This window comes from Manduca sexta, chromosome 12, assembly GCF_014839805.1.
Source record: "Manduca sexta isolate Smith_Timp_Sample1 chromosome 12, JHU_Msex_v1.0, whole genome shotgun sequence".
NCBI classification, from domain to species: Eukaryota; Metazoa; Arthropoda; class Insecta; order Lepidoptera; family Sphingidae; genus Manduca; species Manduca sexta.
The window spans coordinates 5,911,068-5,938,639 of NC_051126.1; the positions used below are offsets into that span (position 1 = coordinate 5,911,068).

Genomic DNA, 27,572 nt, shown 5'->3' on the forward strand with positions numbered 1-27,572 from the left:
TTTATATAATTTATTGCCTTAAGTCTAGTGGTACCGTACTTAGACTTTGCAACTGGTAGAGAAATTCAATTTTCTTTTTTCAAGATTTCTGATTCGATAATGTAAACAATAACACATCTAAGATGTGTGATACTAGAATTTGAGAGCAACGTGGGTTGTGGTCAGCGTATAGTGGGCGTTCTGTCTACTCCTTCGGCGAAAATGCCTTAACCTATTGTCAAGGACGGTCTGATGTCAAGGTTATTTTATCTTATAAAAAATGACACGTAGATCTATTTGAAATAATATTGAATTTATATTAGGCCGAAAGTTCTAATTAATTTCAATATGAAAACTTTCCACATCATATTAAATCCTTGTATTAAAGGCAACAGCTATGAAACCTTTATTGGATATCAAGTAGGACTACATTCTGTCGATAGCAAACATTCCAGCGGTGGAGAGCATTAGCAGCTGCTTTGTAGAATGCGTCGCGAGTCGCGGGCCGGAGTTGTGGTTCGCCTTGTGGCCGCGCCGCGCCGGTCGTGACGCGCCATCGCTGGCCGACCATTTATTTAATCTAGCAATGTCGATGGTCTTAAAATCTAGACCGCGTACTGCTTACTCACAGCGTTTGTTGTTTTGCCTATGCAGTAACCGGTCTATATACCATCGAGTATTAATTATAATTAATTGAGTCACAGCACCGTGACACCGAAAGTGCAGACGGAGGTACAACGACAGCATTTCCGTTGTATGATTAGAGTGGTGTCGGATGTTACATTTCGAATCAATTTCATTATATTTCTCTTTAATTAATTTTATTACATTTATTTTAATAATTTCCTTGTACGCAACATGTAGGGGGAGAAACCCCGAGCTGTTAAGACCCTCGGCTAATTGTTATGCATTGGGAATCATTTTGATACTACATAATATTATGATTGCAAAACGTACGATTTTTGTTGTAAATACTTTTTATTGCGGAAGATGTTTGTGACCAGAGTACGGCCACGGTGCTAGCTTAACAAATTTTAAACCTCATTAAATTAATGTAATACATTCATTTTATATTATTATTAATTAAATAGCATACTATGCTAGAAAAAAATCCAATTCCGAATGTCCAAACGTCGATATGAAATTAGAAAATTTCAGAAGAAACTTTTACATTTCGTTACATTTCCTTGCATATCATAAGGTGAACAATTTATTATTTGTTGCAGCAACTCAAAGATGAGTTGGGAGAGGTGGTGGCCGAGCTGGAGGCCCTGGACGGGCAGGAGGAGTGCAAACAGAATAGCAAAGCCAAACAGATGAGTATAGGCAGGAAGAAGTTCAATATGGATCCCAAGAAAGGTACATTCTTAATGATAATATATCTTTAGTAATATTATAAGCTTTAAGTTATTTGTTTGCAAACGCTAATCTTGGTAAATTGTGTGCCGATTCTGAAAATTGTTTCACAAGTAGGAAGCCTCAATTACTCCTAGAGCTATATGCTACGATTTATTCTGAGGACAGACTTTACGTGGGCGGATCCGCGAGCAAGTCTACTCTTATATTTTAAAGGTCACCAATAACATTTAAGTCCTATTGTAATTGTTCGCAATAATGCTCTATTGTCTGATCGATAAAACTATAAATCGAGATATTAGTACAATATCTAGGATTTTTATTGAATAGATATCGAAAGCAATAAGGGTGGAATCAGTGTTTTCTATAGATGAATACGGGATTCTTGTTTGAAGTACACTAAGATATTGCTCATTTATATTATTTGAAATAGGGGCGTATCGGAGAGTTTACGGCGTAGAAATATTGCAATGTTTATAAAGGATAGTTCATGGTTGTTGAGCATCGCAGAAACATTCGTGTTTACTTTTCGTGAATATATATGGTACTATTTTCTATTGTTTCAATATTTTTGGTATGGCTATTTTTGTTTTTGTATTATTCCTTTTGTTTCGCACGTTTTTACTAAATTGCAAATATTTACATTGCGAAATATCATGGATTGTCCATGAAGTGGTTTATAAAATAGCAACACAAATGTGTGGCATTCCGGATCAACGAACAAGAATGTTATCCAATTAAAAGAATGCCAGTCGCGTTTATTTTAATAAAATGATGGCGTGAAACAAGTAGAGTTGTTGGAAGCATGGCTTCTGATGGGACAGGTGCGCGGCTCCCACGGTCACACGCACGACGTACACGGCAAATTGTTCTATTCCTGCTCTTCACCTGCCTAACCGACTTGGAATACCTTATAAATTAGACATTATTTACGTAATTGCTAGTCGCGTGATTAAAAATTATGTCGCGATAGGTTAACTTCAACAATAATTATTAACACGCAACAAATAAATTCAACGAAATAACACTCAATAGAACTTTACTTAAATTCATGTAATATTATAAGAATCGATAAATTGAGAACACATTTAAACGTGACTAATAAATTTCGAAAACAAATGGCGCAAGAGAAGCCCTCACCAGACAGATGGTTTAACTACATCAATTCAGCCAAACATAAATCTATTGGAAATGAGTTTTTATATTTTTCACGCAACGCTGAAGACTGTAGTGTCAAATAACATTCGGAATAAGTTTGTAATTACATCAGAATCAAAATCAAATCAAATCAGATCAGAATGAAGTTTCGTGATTCAGTGATCCACCCAGTGATCCACCGTAACAGATCAGAATGAAGTTTCGTGATTCAGTGATCCACCCAGTGATCCACCGTAACAGATCAGAATGAAGTTTCGTGATTCAGTGATACACCGTAACAGATCAGAATGAAGTTTCGTGATTCAGTGATCCACCCAGTGATCCACCGTAACAGATCAGAATGAAGTTTCGTGATTCAGTGATCCACCCAGTAATCCACCGTAACAGATCAGAATGAAGTTTCGTGATTCAGTGATCCACCCAGTGATCCACCGTAACAGATCAGAATGAAGTTTCGTGATTCAGTGATCCACCCAGTGATCCACCGTAACAGATCAAAATGAAGTTTCGTGATTCAGTGATCCACCCAGTGATCCACCGTAACAGATCAGAATGAAGTTTCGTGATTCAGTGATCCACCGTGATACTCTTGTTCCAAGCTATATTGCAATAAATACAATGCTTCGAATGGTTTTCGAGTTAATTGGGTCACGATAGCGACAACAGCGCTATCTGCCAGCTTTCTCAGAGAGGTTAGAACTAGAGGTAGTCAGAAACGAGGCCTGAATGCCTACTCCAACCCGGTTTACACTCGAGCGGCCCCACTCTCAGTAACAGACATAAAGGTCTCAAAGTCGCAACGGTCCCGACGTACAACTAATGATGTCTCCTTCGAAATTAGAACACATGCTACTTAGTGCTTACACAGGTGCGCTGAAATGAATGGCCCTATTGAATATCATGACGGATTATCCTTGGTCCGGGTTAAGCTCCCTAATTTATACAAATTTCATGATAAAGTATGCAAAGTTTTGGAATTTGAGCATACATTCCTTTCAAAATTGCTGAGCGATGCGAGTGAACTGAATTTTTTCAAATGTTATTTTTAATACCTTTTATTTTAAAATATATTAGAATGACAGAGCGAAATTTGTTTTAAAATGAATGATGGTAAACCATGAAACGTGGTGTATTTTTCATAAAATTAAATTTTAATATCCATTTCCTTGCATGTCTTGTAAATTGTAATCACGTAACGTGAAGAAAGAGGAACTTGTACGTGTAAAAACCTCGTTATTCAGAGTTCAATTAGTTCTTTTAACAGATGATAAAAAAGACGCTGCATCTGAATTTTAATGAATTTCCAAAGAATACATTAAAGGATTACTATTACAGGATGTTTTTCGTACATTTTGTAATAAAAAGACTGTAACAAATTAATTCAAATGATACGTAAGTGCCTAAGTAAGTTTTTATACAAAGCATTTATTCAAAAGGTATAACGTACTCTAAAAGTAGTTAGTATTAAGTAACTTTTTTATAGTAGAACTCTAAAAAACGTTGTTACTTATAGATGGAATTTAGGTTATATCATTTTTGTAGTAACGCAATTTGTTATACAATTCAGAGAGCTTTGAAATTGATTTCATCTGATATAAAATAATCATTTTTGATGTATTCTTATATTCGTAAATAGAATTATTTACACTGATAGTCGATACAAAAAGATAATAAAATCGAGATTGTGGAATGTAGATATTACGGGGACGGGTACTTCACCGTACCCCACTGTGTTTCATAGATAGCAACGGGCATGGCATCCGTCACGGTGCTCATATCGATTTGCATGCGACAATCGACTTAACTCGTGGAAAGAAAGCCATTTGCTTACGAAATAGGGGAATCGATTCTGAGCGATGATGATATCTACAACCTGTCTATGAAAAGAGACCAACAGAGTAAAAAACATAATTTCCTGCTTTACTACGAAATGTAATTTCACGATATATAAGAGTAATAACTTCGATCAAAGCTTTTTTCAATGCGTAAGATAAGATTGCTAAATATTCAGGAAGTATAGGAGTGATGTAATTACGGAATGAGAGGGCGTCTTACCTTATTTACAATCTCGCCGTGATATTAGAGGTTAACATAATATCTTCTTACAAATTGTATAATGGATTTAATAATAAAGTATTTTTAGATACAATGAGAATTATTACTTGCATATTTAAAAGATCGTCTCTGGAATTGCAAAAAATTAAAACATGATTGCATTATAAAATAAAAACTCTTGTGAACAATAAACATATCTACCAACAGTTGACCAACGGTTTTGGCATTCTACGCTAGTTTTTATGTGCAGACTTCGGGATAGGCGCGTAGGCGAATGACGTCACCGGGAGACGTGGATTAGTATTCTTCGTGGAGACTTACGAAATTGTGACGTTATTCAAAATTGATGACCGCCTGTCATAGACAGTTATGAATGGAATAAAAAATGTTATAGGTCATGTTATAAACAACGTTGTAAGACGACATTGAGCCGTTTATTGGTTCACAGTGATTTGTATTAGGTAAGTTTATTTATTTAGAAAGGAAACTAGATCCGTAGTGTTATTTTGTCGTTAAAGTAACGCTGAAGAAAAAGCTACGAGTATTGATATTAGTTTAGAGCTTTATACATGAATGTAGATATCCTTACATATTAAAAAACAAGGCCTCCCGCTGTGTCCGTCTGTTTGACGGAACGCGATAAACTAAAAAAATACTGAACGGATATCGATGAAATTTGTTATGGAGATAATTCGAAAGCCAGAGGACATATTATGCTACTTTTATCCTGGAAAAATACATAGCGGGGCTTTTATTCCGAAAAACCTTTCCCTTGTGTGAAGCCGTTAAGGCCGAACCGCGGAACCGATTTCAATGAAGTATAATTATGGAGATAGTTTGATACCCTGGGAAGGTTATTTATATCCCGGAAAACAAAATGCCAAAATGCATGGTAGTGCAGGTATGAACTATCTTTCCATTATACTCCACACAAATCGTTTCAAACGTAGCGGCTCGAGTCGCTTAAACTTTTCCATTTACAATATTAAAGTGGCATTAAAAATCTCAAGGGTGTATTATGCTGAAAGTTAATGCAGCATTATGTGCAAAGGTCGAGATCGCATTGTTTCGCAATGGTAACATTTTAGCGTACAAACGGGCGCAGGTAGACTAGAACTGTGGAACTGCAGAAGCCTCGGGTAGCTCTTTCTCGCTTTCGCCCGAGTTTTACATGTTGCGTGTCGCCGCCGAGTGCCACTCGTCCAAGCTTTCAGATTGTTCCTCCAAACGGCAGACGGCATTGAAATGTAGCTCAATTACAATTGCAAAGTGTATGATTTACGACTGACTGTGCTTTAACAATATAACAGAGTTGCTCTATGCTGCATTCGATACTAAAGGTCTTGATACACGTTTTGTTTACGTGGAATCGCCAGATACGATTATTTTGCTTTGATATCGTGCGTTTTAATCATTGGTAATGACATTGAAGTTTGTGCGTTTGATAAGGTTTCTCATACCTATAGTAAGATTAACTATTTTCTCAAGTTATAAAATTATCTAATTATTGAAATATTGAGTCCAAAAATTAATATCTTAAGCATCTCAAATTATTTATATAAATAATTAGTTTTTGTTGCTTCCTCCAGTAAAGTTTGTTTTATTAGTTAAGAAATTACATTTTCCAGTCGTCCAGTTATCGATAGCTACCAAGCATCGTGCTAAAGTTTTCAAAACCAATACATCTCAAATGACAATTTTGCCATCGCCAATGATCAATACGCTATCCCATTACAGACTCCCACGTATTGAGAAAATGAATGATACAGCCGTAGCACATTCAGCCAAACGAGATTTATTGTAGTGCTTCACAAAAACAAGCTATCCGAATAATATTGGAATCACATCCACACACAAGTGGAACAATGTTGTCTGTCGCATAAAAACTATTTGCCTTATCGTCGAATCGTATTGAGAAAACAAGAAAGCTTGATTTAAGAATAGAGACGCTTTCGCGAGCGACGGCGGTAAGCCGCAGTTTTTCACTTTTTGTTCACGCCGCACGCGTGATCTGAATATCTGTGTGCAGTTCGCGATTCACGGTTCATTGCTTTGGTTTTGTTCTTTTGTTATATATATGTATGTCTGTTTGTGACGCGTATCATTTATAGCAGTGTCATGGGAATGTAATTGTGTGTTACTGAAATGAGTTTAGTTTGTAAAAAACTTTGGCTGGATCAATAAAAACGCCACGTAAGGCATGTTACATAATAGAAGGCCGCCTGTAAATTTATTTATTATGTAGCGGCTGTATTTACTTATAAATCACAACATTAACATGATTTGAGCATTTAAGACGTATTTTTTAATCCAATTAATCCGATAAGTCTATTACAGGTGCTAATCACTAATTGATATAGTTAGAAATTTAATCACTGGCATCCCCTTATCGTCTGCAGATTCATTTGCAAGATATCTAAGTGACTTTCGGTGTGGTTGCAGGTATCGAATACCTGTACGAAAACGGTTTGCTTCAGAGGACGCCGGAGGATGTGGCACAGTTCCTTCACAAAGGCGAAGGGCTCAGCAAGACTGCGATAGGTGACTACCTCGGGGAACGATCGGAATTCAATGAGGCGGTGCTACGGGCTTTTGTCGATCTCCACGACTTCACAGATTTAATACTAGTACAGGCATTGAGGTGAGTAAAATACTAGAACGAATAATATTTTGTAGCTTATTTTGGGGCAGATTTCATGTTAGGTGTCGAGGACCCGAAAGAAATCTTTCAATTTGGTATCCTGTCTTGCGTTTATTTAGAACTTAACTGATTACATTGGAGACATATGTCTATTGTTAATAGTTGTGAAGTCGTGTTAAAGTGAAACCTTTTCTAGGAAATTAAATGTTATTTGGGGAAAATTGTAACGGTTTGATGAATTCATCAAATGAATAGCAAGATACCTTATTTAAGAAAATTAGTTATAACTATAACTCCTCGAATATGTTTATAATATTCATCTGACTATTGGTTTGTAATTACATGTGATTTTGTTTATTGAGAATGTCTACTCAGAAGTTCTTTTACACAATTCTAAAATTCCAAATAATTTATCACTCTTACGAGTCTGTTTCACAGGTTCTGAGTAAATGTATAAGCCTACTAAATACAAAAGTCATACTAAGTAATTTATGCTCCCAAATAAATGGCAATAAAACTGAGTACAATTCACATTAACTGTTTAATATGATAACTGTTAAATAAAATGTACTTGAAACTTGTGAATTTGTACTTATTGTTTGTTCTACATAATATAATAATTATTTGCGGAATGGTGATAATTAACACGTCATGTTACCTAAACTTTATTTAAAAAATACTGCCAATCTACGCATTTTAAATAAACTGAACACATTCCAAAACAAACAAGATACGTTTAGTTTCTTAGAACATAAATGTGTAATCAAGATAAATATTTATAATATACTGTATCTCGGATGTTTAAGCACGAGTTTATTGTGTTCATTATTGTTATTGAACAAATGCCAGTGAAAGTGATACTCATAGAAGATGATACTTGGAATTTTGATTCAACTGCAACGTGATAACGAAATGCAAGATCGCACATAATTCTATCAAATCTTTTGCACATAAAGTGTTCAAATACAATAATGATACGAGAAACTTGTTTATTCGAATTTCTCCTCATATGGATGTTCATGAACATTCTGGTCGCATGTGGAATTGCGTAATGTTATCATGATACTGTGTATCACAAGCTTACACTTATCGACAACAGAATCACGTCAAATTGATATAAAATATTTCAAATATTTTTAATTCGAGACCGTAACATCATCTTCCATTGCAAAATTCAATCAAGAAAATAACTTGGCAGGCTTTTCTTTCGCTAATGAGTTCGTTAAATTTTCTGTCTCACTGAAGCTTTGAAGTATAATTATATTCTACGTGGTCTGTATGGTGAATAAATTGGAAGTTTGTTTATTTATAAAATTCTTTCTGTTTCTGCAATATCGTTCGCTGTTGATTGACTTGTTGACGGCATATTGAAAATTGATTTACGTTCAGTTCAAAAACAACAATGAATTAAATTATTTAATCTAAAAACGTTTTCGATTGAAACATCAACTCGACTTTCAAGTATTACATGAATAAATGATTAATGTAAGTCAATAGAATTACATTAATCAATAGATCCATTCTTATTCCAGACAATTCCTATGGAGTTTTCGTCTGCCAGGCGAGGCGCAGAAGATCGATCGTATGATGGAATGTTTTGCACAGAGATACTGCCAGTTGAACCCGGACATATTCACGAACGCCGACACGTGTTACGTGCTCAGTTTCGCGATAATAATGTTGAATACGTCTCTACACAACCCCAGTGTTAAGGACAAGCCGGCGCCCGAACAGTTCGTGGCGATGAACAGAGGCATCAATAACGGTGGCGATCTCCCGCAGGAATTGCTCTTGGTGAGTTTTTTTTTATGTTTGCACGATAAAACGACACGCCACCGATCAGCGTAATGGGGACACACGGGTGTAAGCGAAATGCGGTCAGTTTAAATGACTATTGGCCGAAATCAACAAACAAACCCGATAGTTATCTTCGGATGTATCCAGAGATTAAAGTAATTAAATTAAATCTGTAAGCGAAGTTTATTGATTGGTCGAGTTTTGCCATCGATTCGAAGATAGCGATGGGATTATTTATTAAATCGACTTTTAATCTAACATACTTAACAAGAGTATTCACACTTACTGTTGCTTTGCCGACTTATAAAACGATTTATTTGAATACATTGTTTGTTCCTGAAACGTTACTCACAGAAATGCGTCATTTATGACATATTTTCATTGCGTGCGTGGACGCTATCCGGGCGGCTATTTACCTTCAAGCTGAGCAAATATTAGCGCGAAATCTATCAGTGGATAGATTTCGCGCTAATTCTTGTTATTCTCCTTGATATATCATGAGGTGGTAGATTGAAACCGTTACTTCGTTTTACTATATCATTTGAGGTGTATCATTTAGAAAATATTGTGATAATTCGCTTTATATTTTACCGTATTAATCGCCCTACCTATTGTCCATAGATAATTCTCAACACATACTCTCTAAAACATGATTAGTATTCAAGTAGCCACCAACTACGGCCAAGTATTCGCTTAAACGATAATATTCATAAACGTATTGGTCACGGCGTGTATCACCCGCGAACAGTGACTCATCAACTATCGACTCGTCATCGCCAATTGTACTGAAGTTATCCAAACACGTTGCCATTTGTGCTGCACATTTTACAACGGTCCTAAATTTACCTCGGGTTGTGTGCAGACCTCTTTATCCTTGAGGGGGGTTTCACACGCCCACGTTGGTCCAATGTTTGGATTGATTTAGATTTAGTGCCGGTTTAAGTTCGAATTATTAGGTCACACATGACTTCGGATCCTCGATGTGATTTAATGGCTCTCCTACTAAACAATATACAGGACCATGCCAAAAACATGTAAAACCCAATGATAGTTACATTTCTATGACGTCTGATGATTACGGTAAATATTTATTACATTTTAGATTTTTCTTTTTATCCATAGTATAGGTTTCATTAGTATTTACAATGATCTATCTGGCCAATTTATACAACTAATATGATTTTTCAACTCTCGTCTACAATATGAGTTGCCAAGTTACCCGTATTGTAACCAACGGTCATCTACTCACGCGCCTGACCGCATTTGTTGAGGATTAACATAGGTAATACTTATTGCATGTCATAAAGTAATTACAGAACACACAACAGCTATATAGGTTATAATAATTGCTATTGTAATAATTGAGCTTGCACACGTCATAATAAGGTTCTGAGCATCTCTAACGCCACTATACATAGAACTAAACGATCTCCAAGGTATGTAATATCCTGATTCATAAAAATAAATGGTCCATACAAAGCCACGATGCCACTAATACGTTGCAACGTCTTTTTGTAATATTACTAGATATATCAAAATAACGCGATATTTGTGCATATAAGGTAAAAAAGATGATTCTGCGTGGGTGTGGAATTCAAACGCATAAAACATTTACTTATATGTAAAATATATGTAGCTATGATGTCATGGGAGGTTATTTCCGCGTGATAAATAATGTGTTTATATAGTTTATGTAAATTTTTAGATACGATTGTCATGTTTGCACATAATCTCGATGCAAACATTGTTAATTAAACGTTCGTGTTTACAGTAAAAATATTAAATGAAAAATAACTAGATAAAGTTTTGTATTTAGTACGAAAGTGATTAATGTTTTGTGTTAATATTTAAAGAGGTTTTTTAGAGTTTGATAAATGCGAAAGGTTTTTGCGGAAATGAAGACTTCCGCGTATAATTAGGTTTCAGTACATATTACAATAGGTACATATTATTAAAATATACGGAAACATTTTTATAAGTTATATAATATACATGGAGCCAATGTAATGTTCGATGTTTAAAAATCTTTTTGAGCATGACACAATCCAATACAATGACTAATCTATTCAACATAATTTTACTTGAAAAGATAGCTGTTTGAATGTTCCTTATTATATTATTCACCATATAACTTTTGTTAAAGAAATATAGGTAGGTATCTTTTGGTGTACGATCATATAAGTAATTCTTGGGAAAAGTTTAAAAACTTTATGTTACGTCGCTTTGGAGTAATTAATTTTTGCTCCAGCACTAAACAATTCACCAATAATACTTTAATTGATGACATAATTGTCTAAAGTAGACATAGGGTGTTTTTATAACAAACGATAAACCGTAATCTCCTACTGGTAACCCACATTGACGCACATACATGTGTAAACACAGTGAATCCGTGAGAAATGTTATCTGCAATGTAACTAACTACCGACTGATAATCGTCGCGAACGTTTTTAACTCGCAGTCGACCTCTTGAGTCTGCGTAAACAACTTGTTTGTATTGTGTATTATTTACGTCTGTGTTGTAATTGGTAGATACTTCTTATACCCTATATATATTTATAATACCTTACAAATCACCACTCATCGTTCGTTTAGATGTTATGTTGACCTTAGTTCGTCCTTTAGACTTAATGTTATTTGCATGATCTAATCTTGAAGCATGTTAATTGTTTCATTATGTTTGAGTTTATTTTTCAAGTAAATTAGGTTGATAACTAAAATATAAATCGTTTTTGTATACCGGAAAACGCCTACGCCTAAAGCAGTACTGATTAGGGTAAAGTCCTGGGTATTAGCTTAGTAATAAAAATGTTGGTTTTAGTTTTTATACATATGTTATTCTGCTATTTGTCAAGTCAGTTTGAATTCTACGATCTAATTTCTGAAATATATTATTTTTTTTGTAACGGGATACAAATACATATTTTGTTATTAATATGCAATATCGACCTCTGTTAAGTTGATACGAAATATTAAAACAGAGCCATCTTAATGCACTTGACTTGTACATTCCGCTCGATTTCCTTGTAATATTTATTACAGACAATCCTTTACAGATTTATTTATAGCACAAAATGCGCCACTGAATAATGAAGTTACATTAATTGAATTACATTATACATTCGATTGTAGAACCATTGAAACCTTTTGTGTTACATTATGCGCGTTTATATTGTGTTTACAAGTATCTTATACATGATAAATTGTTTGTAGTCATTGTACGAGTCTATAAAGACGGAGCCATTCAAGATTCCTGAAGACGACGGCAACGATCTCATGCATACGTTCTTCAATCCTGATAAGGAGGGTTGGTTGTGGAAGCAAGGCGGTCGGTGAGTACAACACTATACAGTCATTTAAACATTGCCTTAATGAAACCACGTACTTATCATCTTGAAAATAACATTTTACAAGATATAGATAAGATCGAACCATTAATGTAAAATAAAAAAGTGTAAGTTTCGGGCAAAAAAAAAAACAATTAATGTTATTTTTACGTGCTCTAATGCCACTTCTACTACTCTTAGTGAAGTTGTCGGAGTGATATCACAAACTTTGAGTCAGAAATACGATAATGAAGCACAAGCCATACTCGCCCTAAACTACAAAATGTTCTAAAAATTAGGAGTAAAACTGCAATTTTTGGTGTATGATTTTTTTACACAATGTTAGCAGAGGTAAAGACAAATATCTGGTTACATATATTAACGTAATGTCAAAATGAGTCTGTATATAACATATTTAGATAATGATTACAGGGAAGGGACTAAAACAATTGTAGCTCTACTAAAAAAATGGTCTGCCAATAATATCAAATGTATTAGACGTGTTTGAAAAGTGGTTAGTTGTTGATTGTATAATATATTTTCCTCCTTTGAATGGTAATAAATTCCTTAAAGCTTCTTGAATGGTATAATTAAAACGAGGTTGAATTGTTTTTATTATGTAAGCTGTAAGGGGCCAAAACGTTTGAGTAAACAATATTACTGATATTACATAATATCAAGATAGTAATTAACACTTTAAGCCAATTGAAAGTGTCTTTACACAAGCAGACGTTTTAAATCTTGCGAATAGATAAAAGTGTTTGGTTTTGATTGTTTGTGTTCAGTTGCGTTGATATAAAATCGTCGTTAGTAAATCATTTCATCCTCGAAGACGCGCCTCACAACTTTACTTAATCGCTTATAGTGTGCGTGAGTATTATGAGTACTCAAAAAGTTGTCCGGCGCGTCTTAGATGAAGTGACCTATAATTTAAAAACTTTTTGGCTGCATACGTTTCTTATCTGACTTCTAAAAATAATATAAGGAAATTTATAATTTCAATAAAAATAATAAACTATCTCTAGAAAGAGAAAAAAGTTGGTTCTAACAGCGCGACCAAACGATTGAATGTTTTCCTGTTACCAAAGATTCTACTGTTGATACCATCATAGCATAGGTCGTAGCCCGATACTTGTTATAAGAAGTAAAAATTGTTTTTAGTGGAACAAAAACCACTGGTTTTATTGAGAGTTTGTTGCATGTTTTTTTAAGTCTTAGTCGCAAAAACATGTTGACTTTATTTTTGGAGTTCGACGTTCATTTGTAACATTTTTATTTAATGTTGATACGTCAGCCGTTATTGAATAGAAAAGTAGTCTTGATACTTTCTTTATTAACTTTTAGTGTATATTAAATGTTGTTTCATAAAATTGGTGGGTCGTTATTTATTTCTTTCTGTGGGTTGGACATTCACAAGAAATCAGAATATCAATGAGGTATGTTAACTTCAAATCAAACAATTTAATAATATTCATTATCGTATCATTTCAGATATAAATCGTGGAAGCGACGGTGGTTTATACTGAACGACAACTGCCTGTATTACTTCGAGTACACGACCGACAAGGAGCCGAGAGGCATCATTCCACTGGAAAACATATCTGTAAGTATATCATTCATTAAAGAAACAATAGATTGATAGTTAAAAAAACTAACCTGTGGATGCTAAGGCTCGAAACTGCAGTCTGCAAGTACTGGGATGTTGAGGTTTGAAAGTAGAGAAATTAATTGAAGCCAAATTGATTCCTGGGCTTTATTGGAGTTTGACATTTAATTCCTCAATTGTGGTAAGGTATATTGCCATAGTCATTAGTATTCGAAGCTTTGTCTGGTAGGACAGTGTGTGGCGTTCACCATCATGCGTGTAACTTGCTTTTTCTGTAATTTATTATTGTACAATAATTATACTTATTTTTACCAAATAAAAAAGGATAATTAGCGTTAATTACCCATTGTTGCACTAAATAGCGATGCTTATCTTGTTTAATAACATTATGTAAGTAGTAAGTGGGACGCCAGACGGCCGATGCCCGATGCATGTTGGTAGTTCACTGACATTCAAATACTGATATTGGGTTTTGGTAGGACGTATTGGCGGTCAATTTATATGAATCACGTCGGATATATTCAAGGTCATTTTGACATTGCGTTATAAAATGACACCACACACTTATCTTCATTAAAATTACACTTTATAATAAGTTACTCGAACCATAGATGTACTTAATTAAAAAAGAGTAAGTTTTGAACAAATAAGTATCAATAAAAATGATTTTAATTTTACAAGCCTTAATGCTACTATCCTACACTAAGAGTGTTCGTCGCAGCAATATCATACTTTCAGTCAGAAGTTCTCTCAAGCACAAGCTATATTCGAACTAAATTAGAAATGATTAAAAAAAATAGAAAAGTAAAACCGGGATTTTTTATAAAAATATTCATTCATGGAGGATTTTTGGCACAATTGTAGCAAAAGCGAGTACATACTCATCTTTTATTTTAAATAATGAAATCTCATGTTTTCATTTATAAACGCAATATTAAAATGACTGTATAAGGTATTGGAATTTGATTATAATAATAGGTAAACGGTTTTATGAATACGCAGGTTGACGTTGATGGTTTTATTGACGAATTTTACCCCTTATTACTCCGCAATTAATAATGCAGCGGTGTTATAAGTTACGTGTATTATGGTTGATTATATATAAACGGCTTTGAAGCTTGCATACTGCGTTGACTCTCAATAAGACTGAATGAAATAGCAACATTTTAAATTATAGTCAGTGGGTCCTATTCCGTCTAAAGGTACAGATGCGACTTTTTGTAATTACGGGCGTATCGAAGTAAAGATGTAGAGATTAAGTAGTAAAAAAGTCCAGTATTTACCTTCACGGCTGTTAAAGCTGCCCTTCAATAAGACAAGTAATAGCAAAAAGTCAGATCTGGCCCCGTAGATGGAATAGGGGTGGCTAATAATACACTTATTTTCGCCTTATTTTCAGTTTCTTTATGTATATTTTGGATGAAAATAATACGGATTTCAGATCAAGATACGTTCATTAAATACGCTTAAAACATTACTTCAGCCCTTTAGTGTGTGTGACCGTACTCGAAATTACAAGTTCAAATTTATAATTTATATTACGTCACTTTCTTTAACGTATACTTTAAACACGGTAACTTTGCTAAAAGTCCTAAATTCCAAGATATGAATATCATGTGTAGAAGCTATTTATGTTATTATTTATGGATTTATTTAGTTAGTTATCGTCACGTACCTAACCCTTTGTGTTTTAATACACTCGTAGTTGTTGATTAGAAAGTTGCTTGGCTACAATGTTTTAATCTCCTAACGGCAAATTGTGATATTATGTTTTCTATTGTGTTGTAGTTTTAAATAAAATTTATCGTGTACTGTTATCCTTTGTTCTCAATATTATTATATTATTCTGCAAATTGTAATGTATTCGCGGTAATTAACCTTTTATTATGCGACTATTGTTTAGTATTAATCATAATATACAACTTTTAATAATAATACGAGAAAATCAATACGTATATGCATATAGGCACTATGTTACCCTCATTCTATCACAAAAACAAGAACTAACAGTAATAATGCGTGTACAAAACAAAATGCGTAATAAACCAACGTACCCGAGTTCATTCTGTGTTGAACTGATATAGTGGTGACTAACAGTAATTAATTTAATTTCATATGACAAATGGTTTTGTGATTCATATGGTGTTATTCTCATTATAACAATCTCTTCCTGTAAATTTGTTAAAACCGACAGAGTTAACTATGAGCGTCCGGCCGCGAGATAAAAGCGTGTTGCATTCAAGCGCCGCCAATGTAAAACAATTATGAAATAAGTTGTTATATTAATGTTTTGATTTATTGTATTGAATTTTTTTTCTTTCTTATTCCTTGGCAGATCTGGTCTATACTTCATCTTTATGTTTTCATGGGCTAGGTGAACAGTACGGCACGATTTATTCTGCAGTCATTATTGGAAGATAGCCTATTGGAAATAATAAACCTTCCCAATAGAAGAGAGGGCTTGAACATACATAATTCACGGCTGATATTATTTTTTAAAGAAATTTCAATTAAACATGCACCGACGATTAAAAAATTATTCACTCGCCGTAGACCTGGATGGGTTGGTGCTCACCCGGGGAGGTTTATGGTTGACACTGGACGGGGATAAGTTTGTTGTTTAGAATTAGCTTTAATAACTAACAAATAACTTGAGCACACTATCGGGTGGGGATTTTTCTTTATACGTAAGAGTAGCTGTACTAACGTACAAAAAAAAAAATCCCCCATCATGCGACAGTATTCTCAAATATAATAAGTAAGTAATGTGGTTGAAATCCCGCATCATGCGACAGTGTTCTCAAACATAATAAGTAACGTGGTGGTGGGTGCGCAGGTGCGCGCGGCGAGCGACCGCCAGCGCCCGCACTGCCTCGAGCTGTACGCCAGCGGCGGCGCCGACCTCATCAAGGCCTGCAAGACCGACTCCGAGGGCAAGGTCGTCGAGGGCAAACACACCGTCTACAGGTCAGTAACATATACATACCACCACGCCTGTACCCTTCCCAGGGGTAGGCAGAGGTACAATCACATTTCGACAGTTAGGTAAATTATCGTAATTAGGAAAGTTACATGTTACTAAGTTTGGCTTCCAGCTCAATCCAGGTGAAAGCCTTTTCCCTAAATATAAGATCTAATATGCTCTTTTTCGGGCTAAAATACAGCCTATATGGAAGTTCAGGACATGTTCTACATTTACCAAATTTCGTGGATATCCGTTCTTCGGTTTCTGCATTTATTATAACAAACATCCAAACATACGAGTTAATATATTATCTTCAAAATTAATGTCACACAAGGGCTGCATGTTTTGTGTATTAAAATGTCTATAATCCTGATCAGTCTTTAAACCGACGTAATGCAATAAATAACGTCAATCTGTTACTCTATTGCCGCATGAAAACACGTTTTCAAGATAAACCAAGAGTCACGCTATTGCAATTATATTCTAATTATAGAGCTGAGGATAATGTCTAGGTTAAAGATATCGATACCATGTCAATGACAACAAAGGAAAGTTTTCTTGCAATACCAATTAATATGCAGTTTGTTAATTGTTTTGTGCAAAATTTATAACCGCATAATGTCTTATAACACATGATATTAGGTTAATATTTCGCTATCAGTAATTTTGCAATTAAATTGCATGAGTAATAAAGCTATCTTTTATTACATAACTCATTATACATTACTTGACATGTTATTTGTCAAATGTATTCCGTTAATTAATTGACTAATTAATGAACCTACATACTGGTAACATGGCGGATTTAATACAAGTTGATAATAGTAATCACAAATTTCATAATGAACAATATTTCGTAGGCGAAAAGGTTTCTAATATTTTCTAGATTTTTTTATTTTATATAAGTATTATTGTCACAACTTGTCCAAGGTATATGTTTGCTGAACAAATATTGAAATATATTGTTTGTGTGTCAGGATGTCGGCGGCGACGGCGGAGGAGCGCGACGAGTGGATCGAGTGTCTGCGGCGCTCCATCAGCCACAACCCCTTCTACGACATGCTCGCGCAGAGGAAGAAGAAGGCGCAGCACAGCCTCCACTCCTCGCACTAGCGCCGCCCCACCACACCCTGCGGCGGACTGTGGAATCACTCGGGACGAAACTTATAAAGTTTCCGCTGTCGGTGGACAACGGATCGGTCCAGTTTGTAGCAAGTTGCGCCGGCGGTCTTCGCTGACACTACATGACCACTACTACATAGGCTTTTAATATAACTTTCTTACTAACGTGTCAACTCACGAGCGAGTAGTATGAAGGCTGTGGCCTGAGGATCTGTTTCGATTGCGTCCAAGTCAAAAATAGGTCCAAATTTAGAACCTCAGTTATCCACCAGAGGCGCTGAATCCTCTCATAGATATCTTTCCCTCGCATACTTGACACGTTTAGGTTTTAAATCTTGTGATAGTCAACGAATATGGCTGCTATACACATCGACACAATAAAAAAAAACATGTATTTTGTTGATTGATTTATTTAGGCTGTGCAGTACTTAAATAAAAACTATGTGAGCCATCTTGCTGTGGTTAATGTTTAAAACGATTATGTCGTAATACAATTTATTAACATCACGGCAAAGTGACTGCATTACACTTAATGGTAAGTGCTGTGTAGTCTAAATATAATGTTAATTAACACGAAACGTTCGTCCAAAAATACTCGTCTGACTTATTGGATAATACATTGGCTGAGTCGAGCTGAGAGTGTGTACTATCTTGTTGGGTACGCAACTTATTGGGCCTCTTTATAATAGTGCAGTTGCAATGAATTAATTCGAGATGACATTTATTTTACATGTTGGTGGACAATTCCTAAAATTCGAAGTTATAGTTTTTTAGATTGTGTCAGTTAAAGATAGCGACGTAATTGTATGTAAACAATTCGGTTAATTGGAAATGGGTCAATTGATGCGTTCGTCGGTGATAGTGGTCGAGAGCGGCCTACGTACAAACGTACGTAATTATGTTTTGTTTATATTTTTACAAGGAAAATGTTCCTAACATTACGGGCCGATAACAACGCCTAAACTAGGCCGAATTCTCAATTATAAAACACGCAGTCGTTAGTTTACTTTATTTATTTGAATTTTATTGATTTGTGTATAAGTAAATGAATTAAACAGATCATAGTCAACTGAATTTAGATACACGTCCATCTGTAGGTAAATAGTAAAGAAAAACGAGATTAGAGAATAAACGAACTCCAATGAATATGTGATATTTACAGCTATGAATAAATGACGGCTAACGAAGTGTACATCGTGGTACAAGCGACGAAAATTGTTACATTCGATGCTTTTAACATTCGCATGCTTGAAAATTTGTAAGTGTTGCTGTTTTTACTGACGACGTAACAAAATAATCGATATAGAGATTAATGATCTTGAAATACGATTTTGAAAAGCAAAATCGATTGCAAAAGTAATAAACTTTGATTTTTGAGCATGAGGATGATAGGAAGATCGTAATGGAAGCCGTATTATGAATTACATAAATTTGCAGCATTTTGTGGTTGTTTGTAACTGTCCATGTATATAACGATGGTAAGACTGAAAAATAAAACAAAAATAATGTACTTTTAAAGCATTATTTTACTGTTAATTTGGATTATGTACCGTTGAAATGTCAACTCAAACAGATCAGAGTAGCAAAATAAAAAAATACGGTATAACATCACTGCGACAATATGATTTGCAAGTACTGCCAATTTATTTGAATATTTTGCCATGCCTGCAATAAAAATATAATATATTTGGAATTTTTTGATTGGATTCTTACCGTTGTCTAGACAATAACGCGTTTATACAAAGTTGATCGATGTTTTGTTCAACTGGTGAATGTAAACGAGATCGTATTTAATGAGAAGTATTAATTTAAACGTATTTTTAATGTAACATACAATGGGATAGTGTAAAGTAAATTTGTGTATAAATATAATGTAGCATTAGTTGACTACTTTATTTAGTGGGAGAGTTTACTTTCGTATGTGATTGTAAATAACAGTCGTAAGGTTTGCGCTCAGTTTCTACTGGACAAACAGTATAGCTCGGTGATAGATTAATACTGGACATTTACAGTTGCATTTGTTAAAGCTGAAACGTTTCGTTTTTGTCTTCTAGAAACTGAGCGGTCGGGATGGTCTTATGCAATAGCGAGGCGCGTAAACATTCGCTAATAATGTTTACATAGTTGTATTTCTGTCATACTGTATAGATCATGAAAGCGCTTTTGATAGAGTCTGGAGAGATAAATATTAATACAAATATAGCTCCATCTATAAGCGTATAACTCTGAATAATGTTTTGTTTACACTTGAGGATTGTTGATACAACGTAATATATACTTTAAGATGGTTCCGTCAATGTAAAGTTTGGTGGCGTTTGTCATGTATTTAAGTAATTTGAAAATTACACAACACAAGGCTGTCAACTGTATTCAATTACCCGAACTTAAAATTTCCAAATAAACAGCTAAAAGTGGGAAACCACGATGATGTCATGGCAACACCCGTATCGCGTTGTATCAATTGTAATTTTATAATATTAATTGTTCAAAGAAAAAACTAAATGCAAACAAATATCTACCCTCTTTTCAATTTTCTGTTGTATTCAGTGTATTTGACAGATCATAACAAAGACAGTATTTGTAAAGAAGGTATTTGCTTATGTTTCGTTTATTCCTTGTCTCAATGTGGTATAGTCTAAACTATAGGCACCTAGTTTTGAATTTCATTATTATTTCACAAAGATTTTTTAACGTAATCATTTCTACTTATAACTCTGGCAGTCTAATGCAGTTATTTAGTTTAGTTTAATGGAAAATGTTTTACATTCCCTTATTCCTCTTGTTATACACATCCTTGAATTAGCGCAGTTTTATTTCTTATCCTCATCAGTAGAGGTTTAAATCAGTGTTTAAACTTATTACTGCTTCTCTATTTTTTCATTGTATCAAATAATTTAAATGGCAGAGACAAAACAATGATTAGGTTCATCTGTGATTAAAAAAAAAAATTGACTTATCTTAACTCTATATTCACATATTATGTCTGCTATTCTATAATCTTATTCTTCGTAACTTGTAAATAATTTCTCCCTTGCTCGTTTTAGGATTCACTGTCCTCTATTTGTATTAATATTTGATAGAGGTGCATTGGTAGAGGGGAATCAGAGAGTTCTTACGAGGCATTCTTATCCCGTATTGGACTACTTAGGGTCTTAAGCTCCTCAGCTGCTGATGGAGCCTGTAGGATGAATAGGAACCAGGTTCAACCAGCGGTTAATGGGGTTAAACCATAGCCCGACGATATGATTAGCAATCTGAGAGTGAATGAAATGATTGGTACTGAATGTAACGATGGCATTGGTGGTTTTTATACAAACGTGGTCTGTGTTTACAGAACGGTGCCTAATACTGATCTGTCTAGTTGTAGCGTTAGATGTAGCGAGCTTAGTGTAATGTCCTGTAAATTTGCCTAAAAAGTTAATTTATCTATGTAATGTCTTGTATCTCCGTTCACGGTCATATGAATATGTTCATAATAATGTTGTAAATAATTTTGCAAGAAAATAATTATACATAAATATCTTTATTTATATTTTTGTTTTTCTTATCTCCTTATTGTTTTACAGTATCATAGTTTTTCTATGACAGCGTTAGTGCATCGAACCATAACCTTGAATACAATGATTTCTTTTATAAACAGGATTCTAGAAATAATTACAGGAAAATGATCTTTATATTTTATTTTCATAAATTAAAGTTTTTAAGTATTGCGCACGTAGGAACGAAGTGAAGATTAATGTTGCGTATTGCCCATCACCGTCAATAAACAGAAAGTGATCCAGTACCAAAGTGTTAAATTGAGCTCACGCAAGTAGTGAATTACCTAAAGAACTAGTTACACGCATATATTTTGCCCGAACGCTTGTTTTAATCTTTGGACCGTAACGCGTCCGCCTTCCTTTTCCGATGTTGGTGAAACGTGTTGCGCAAAACTACTGAAATTATAATACAATGTGCCAATAATACTATAAAAAATGGTTCACTCTTCATAAGAAACGTTAGAGGCACAACATAATCCGTTTCAAATTACCATTCTTAAAAATGGGAACGTGTCCTTGTTTTCTTCGGTTATGTGGTAGTTTATGGGCGATGGTGATCATCCACTTTCACATAACTTACCTAGTTTTACTACATTTCAATAAGAAAAGAATAAAAGGGGTAGAAATGAAATCATTATAAAAGTGGCGCCATCTATCTTTGTTTATGCTACTACCTTAGACGTAATTTGGCTAGCTGCTTCTATTTACCTTATTAAATGAGTATTGTAATAAACAGGATAAAATCGAGAGTGTCAACTAACGAAAATAGAATTTTCTGAACGCAAACGCTTTTCATTGGTTTTGTACGTGATGCGAGTGGGAAATGAGAGAAATCTGTTTGATGTTGGTCGTATTTTCTAATTGGTCCGTGTTATGCTAAAATTTTACAGACTACAAATTGATTTATATTGAGGAATTACAATTGGAATATATGAATACAAATAACATTTCAAACATTAGAATTAATACATTTTATGGATCCTGGTAAAATCTCTAAACCAGCAGCGCTACTCTTTTTGAAGCACCGATATTGAACCAAATTAAACAAGTCAATCCAAATCCAATAGAGATAATGAAAAAGTAGGTACCTACCTAGCATTGTTACAATACTATCCACATATGTTTGAATTTTTTGCATTCATAACTAACAAATGGATTTTCTCCAAAACAAGTGCCATCGAAAATCTCTGGTATTCATTATATAGGGTATAGACTAATGTTAAAAGAAGTGACATTAGAGAAAAAATATTTTTGCAACATTTCTACAATATACTTTTTAATATTATATTAAGTATGTATCTTAACTTTTATGTAATAAAACCAATCTATAATATTGAAAATTGAAATTGCATTGTGAACTTTCACATTGCAATTTACTTTTTAAATCTCAAGAACATGATGAATAGCAGTATGTTGTGGTGATGTCGATGGCAGGCGCTTATGGCAGACAAATAAGAAAATCGCTTGATAAATATTGTAAAATATGTTTTTGTTTTATATTTTAATTAAAGGGAATATACATATTTTAAAATGAAATTAATATAATAAAAAATCACGAGAAACATACATTTTCACATTTTGACAAGATCATAAAACCTACCTGCCTACCCCGTGACGCTGCGGAGCGTTCTTGTATACATAACGAATAGGCCGGCACTTATAATTTGAAATTACAGTTACCGTCGTAAAAGTTAAATGTTTTTTCAGAACAATAGCACTATTAGTGATATCGACGCGTTGAATGTGGTTCAATGCTCTGTTGATCACGTATGTAGTTCTCCATTAAACGTTCTACTGTAATAACATATTAATAAAACTACATTTTATAATATGTAAATAATTAATATGCTATTGACAATGATACAGAGAAGAAATTAAAAGTGCACAAGCCCTTATGAATTGCAATTTGAAAAACTTCATTGTAGCACATTTCACATTGACTACTACCATCTTACTTATTGTTAGAGTTCTCACACTTCAAATGAGGAGAAAATAAATTAATTAATGGAATTACGTCTTCAGGTAAACAATGCCCGGTGTCTTCATTATAATTGATGATATATTGCCATATGAAAAGACATCGCATAGGTGCACCAACGTAGGTAAATACTTACCTACAAGTAATGATTGCCAAGGTTATTTACATTTTATGTTCCTACAAACTAAATTGCTTTTTTAATGCTTATTTAATCTAATTCAATTGTAATGTCTGGGAAAAATTATATTTAAATAACAAAAATTAAATCCTATTGTTCGCGCCAAATGTTCTAAGACCTGACTTACACAAAAATAAAGCCGGACGCATCTTCATAACGTCATTACCTACGTATTCCATGTCAAGGTTTTGTTAGATATAACTAAAGTGCGACGTTTGAAGCAGGTGGTTTGTGAGACTTTACCTATAACTTACAACTTACGATAATATCTTATATTAGTAGGGTGACATAAGTACATTTTTGTGGTCACATACGAAATTTAGCATAAAATGAACCGTAAAAACATTCTATAAAGTAGTTAATATCTCTGGTTGTAAAACAATAGCTTCAAGCTATTTTGGATTAAGTTTTTCTGTCGCCGGAGCACATAATAAATTAATTAGTTGAAGTTCTTATCCAAACTTAATAGAATGACAATTTCTCTGGACGTGCAAAGTGCCTTAAATGAAACAATCGTCATAATGGTCAATAACCCTCGCGTTCTGAAATTCTACTAAGAGGAATAAGTTCCCAAAGAACAAAAAGATTTATATACCTATCATATACGTATTAATGGCGAGTGTAAAGTGCGATTTGCGATTATTATATTTTCTGCTAATAAATAGTTATGACTTATTCTATTCAATCAGAACTGTGCCATATTTTATTTAGAAACATTAACAGTTAACGAACGTAAGTGAGGGAATTACTTCATATTTCCAGTCTAACAACAGTCGATCGTATTGTTACTCTGATATTGCAATACGAAGTATGTAAATACCGGGACAATCATTACTTCTTCATTAATTGTTTGTGCCGCATAGATTAATAAAGTACTAAGCATATGGGCGTCGTGGCAAAACAGAGGAATTCAGTCATCAGTCATCATTGTCGCACGTCAAATAAATAAGTAAATTTTATTACGCGGAAACGATTGTGAATCCAGTTTCAATGCGTGGCTTCACGTGTTTGTTACGTTTGAAGAATTATGTTACCTCAGATTCCACTATAATGTGGTCCTGGAAAATCCTAGACATAGCATGATTCATACAACAGCTGGCATTTTATTCGATCACTTATGTTTCCGTTGCGTTTTTTGATATAATTGTGAATGACGCGACGGCCGAGGCGTTATGACTACCCATACCTTTTTTTTTGCTTTCTTTTGCGTGAAATGCACTAGGGCGGACAGCCCCCTGCTGCCCGCCGACGACCCCCTTCGTGGCCCCTATTAGTCGCCTCTTACGACAGGCAGGGGATACCGTGGTGGAATTCTCCAAACGCCCCCATTCCACAGGGCGGATGACTACCCATACCTAGGCCATAAATAGTAGCGAGAGTGCGACACCACTAAACGCGTTTTCTCTTCCCCCGGGTCGGGTTCTGTCCCGATAATTTAAAATATTGCCAGGTACTTATAATAATGTAAAGGACAAATAAACACCTTTCATATTTATACTTTTTTAAATATTTTAATAACATCACTTGTTTAAATATAGTTTACTAGTTGCCATCCGTTATTATAATTTTGAACCAACGGCTTGCTTAGATTTCGTGACACAAATAATTTCATTAATTACCGTTGTTTAAATTCATTTTATTTTTGGCGTTATTCCTCAATTTATATCTACATTATTGTATAAAGCTGTAGAGTTCTTTTGGTTTGTTTATTTGAACGCGCTAATGTCAGGAACTACTGGTTCGAATTGAAAAAATATCTGTGGTGTTGGATCGCCTATTTATCGAGGAAGGCTTAAAACATCACATTATACCCAAAAGGAGAGGAGCATCAATGAAAAATGTTGCAAAAACGTTACGCAATAATCACATATGACGGAACTGTTCCTCTTAAGGAGTTTAAAAAAATATATTATAAAACAAAGTCAGCGTCATATCTGTCTGCCTGTCTGAAGTCTATAGAACTCAAAAAATACGCAACGAATTTTTATGAAATTTGTTATTGGGATAGTTTGAAACCCTAGGGAGGACCCTGGCTACTTTTTATTCTTGGAAAATATACATATAGAGAGACTTTTGTCCCGGAAAACTCTCCCAAGGGGGAAGCCACGTGCTAAAGCTAGTTACAGATAAAATTTAACTTAAACTCAAGGCAACATGGTCTTCATTTACAAAATAATGTTACAATATAGCAAAATCTCATCTATTTAAATGATTTCTGTCATAAGGACGAACAATGCCGGCACGATATCAATTCACCATACATTTATATCAATAATGATCCATATTACCTATTTGCATGACAATGTTATGGTGATTCATTTGACAAACCAACACATTAATGCGTATTACAAAGAAACACCAAGAAATCTGAGATGTTGATTGTTCTTTGATATGAAACACATTAGACACGATGTTTGTTGTAACAATAATAGGATGGTATGAATCTTACTAATCGAAAATTCTTGACATTTCTAGTCCAACAATAGACTTGGATTTTGCTTACTAGTCTTTGTTAACGAAGATGAGTAATGAGGACAATTTTTTAAACGTGAGTCATATAAGTAAAAAGCCTTAAAATGGCAATGTTTTAGACATTATTTCGTGAATGTAAATAAATATATTTTGATTCTTCATAATTGTTCTCATGTTCAAAACAAAAATTCGTAATCTAGGGGTAGTAGGAGACGAAAGTGGTGATCCATAAGCGTGATACACTACAGCAAGTTACTGTGTTGCGCGTTTAGCTGTGCAAAGGCTACCCAACAATCCAAGTTCCAATATTATGCTTATCATATATCTAATACTTATTTTCGTTACTAGTTATATCCCAGTTTCTCACTAAAGTACTTCTGTAATGTATATTGTACATAAAGTTAAAACTTTACCGCTTTTTGTGAGAATTCTGCAGACGAATGAAGATGAAATATGGTTCGGTTAAAGTTTATATGGATAGAGAACGCAGAAAAAAATTGTGTATAATATGTGTTACAAATATATTAAATCAATGATTTTTTTCCATTGAACGACCAATAGTAGTATTTATACTTCTTCCAACTTCCAAGTTTGTGTCCCTACCGACAAATAATTAGTAAACAAATTAACTATTAATCTAAATAGATATGACAGGTCAATATAATATAGATATAATTTCATAATTATTTATTTCTTCATAGGAGCAATGATTGATAAAAAAGAAATAATAATAATCTATACGCAACAATGTATGAAAGGGCATTATTTTTATGTAACCTGACAATTACTAAAGAAATTATTATTCATTCTGTTTTTATAGATTTGTTAATTATGATGCATAGTTACAATCATTTTAACCCACACGTTTGTTGATCTAAGCAAGGTGGGTGCCATAATGAATCATTACAATAGAGTACCACATTTTAAGAAAAGCTACCTACGTACATACGTACATCAGTGAAGAAGATATTAACATCATATCTACTTCAAATATTTTTTTGCTGATTTTAAAATATTATTTGTATGTATAGTTTACATTTCCACTTCTATATTTTATTTTACCCAGTTATATTTTCCTTCGTTTGTACATTACTACCACAGTACATAATACGATTTGAGATTTATACGTAAATCAGAAGCACTTTAAAATGTTTCAATACAGTAAATCTTTACCAATGCTAGTGTTTTGTAGTAGTAAAAAATTAAAAACGTCTACATTACTAAAACAGGCCAATAAGTTATCGATATCGTAAGAACTTTTAATGAGTTTTTTTTGCAGGCTCGGTTATGTGACCGCCTAATGTCGACTGATACGAGATGCTTATCCCTCGACAGTCATTTTTATAACGAGTTATTAACCTCTTCGGTACAGATTTCATTCATAGTTTAAAGTAATAACT

The 27,572-nt window shown here is 34.1% G+C and overlaps 1 protein-coding gene across 4 annotated transcripts in view; it reads left to right on the forward strand.

The window, feature by feature from the left end:
- Positions 1–21,535, forward strand: part of LOC115446321 (cytohesin-1) — a 49,481-nt gene extending 27,946 nt beyond the window's left edge. For all 4 annotated transcript variants that reach the window (XM_030172929.2, XM_030172928.1, XM_037437998.1 and 1 more), the window contains 7 exons: positions 1,206–1,338; positions 6,991–7,189; positions 8,722–8,983; positions 12,200–12,318; positions 13,804–13,915; positions 16,755–16,885; positions 17,861–21,535. In XM_030172929.2, coding sequence (XP_030028789.1) covers positions 1,206–1,338; positions 6,991–7,189; positions 8,722–8,983; positions 12,200–12,318; positions 13,804–13,915; positions 16,755–16,885; positions 17,861–17,996 — 1,092 coding nt within the window. In that variant the 3' untranslated portion in view covers positions 17,997–21,535. The remainder of the gene's footprint in view (positions 1–1,205; positions 1,339–6,990; positions 7,190–8,721; positions 8,984–12,199; positions 12,319–13,803; positions 13,916–16,754; positions 16,886–17,860) is intronic.
- The last annotated feature ends 6,037 nt before the right edge of the window (positions 21,536–27,572 follow it).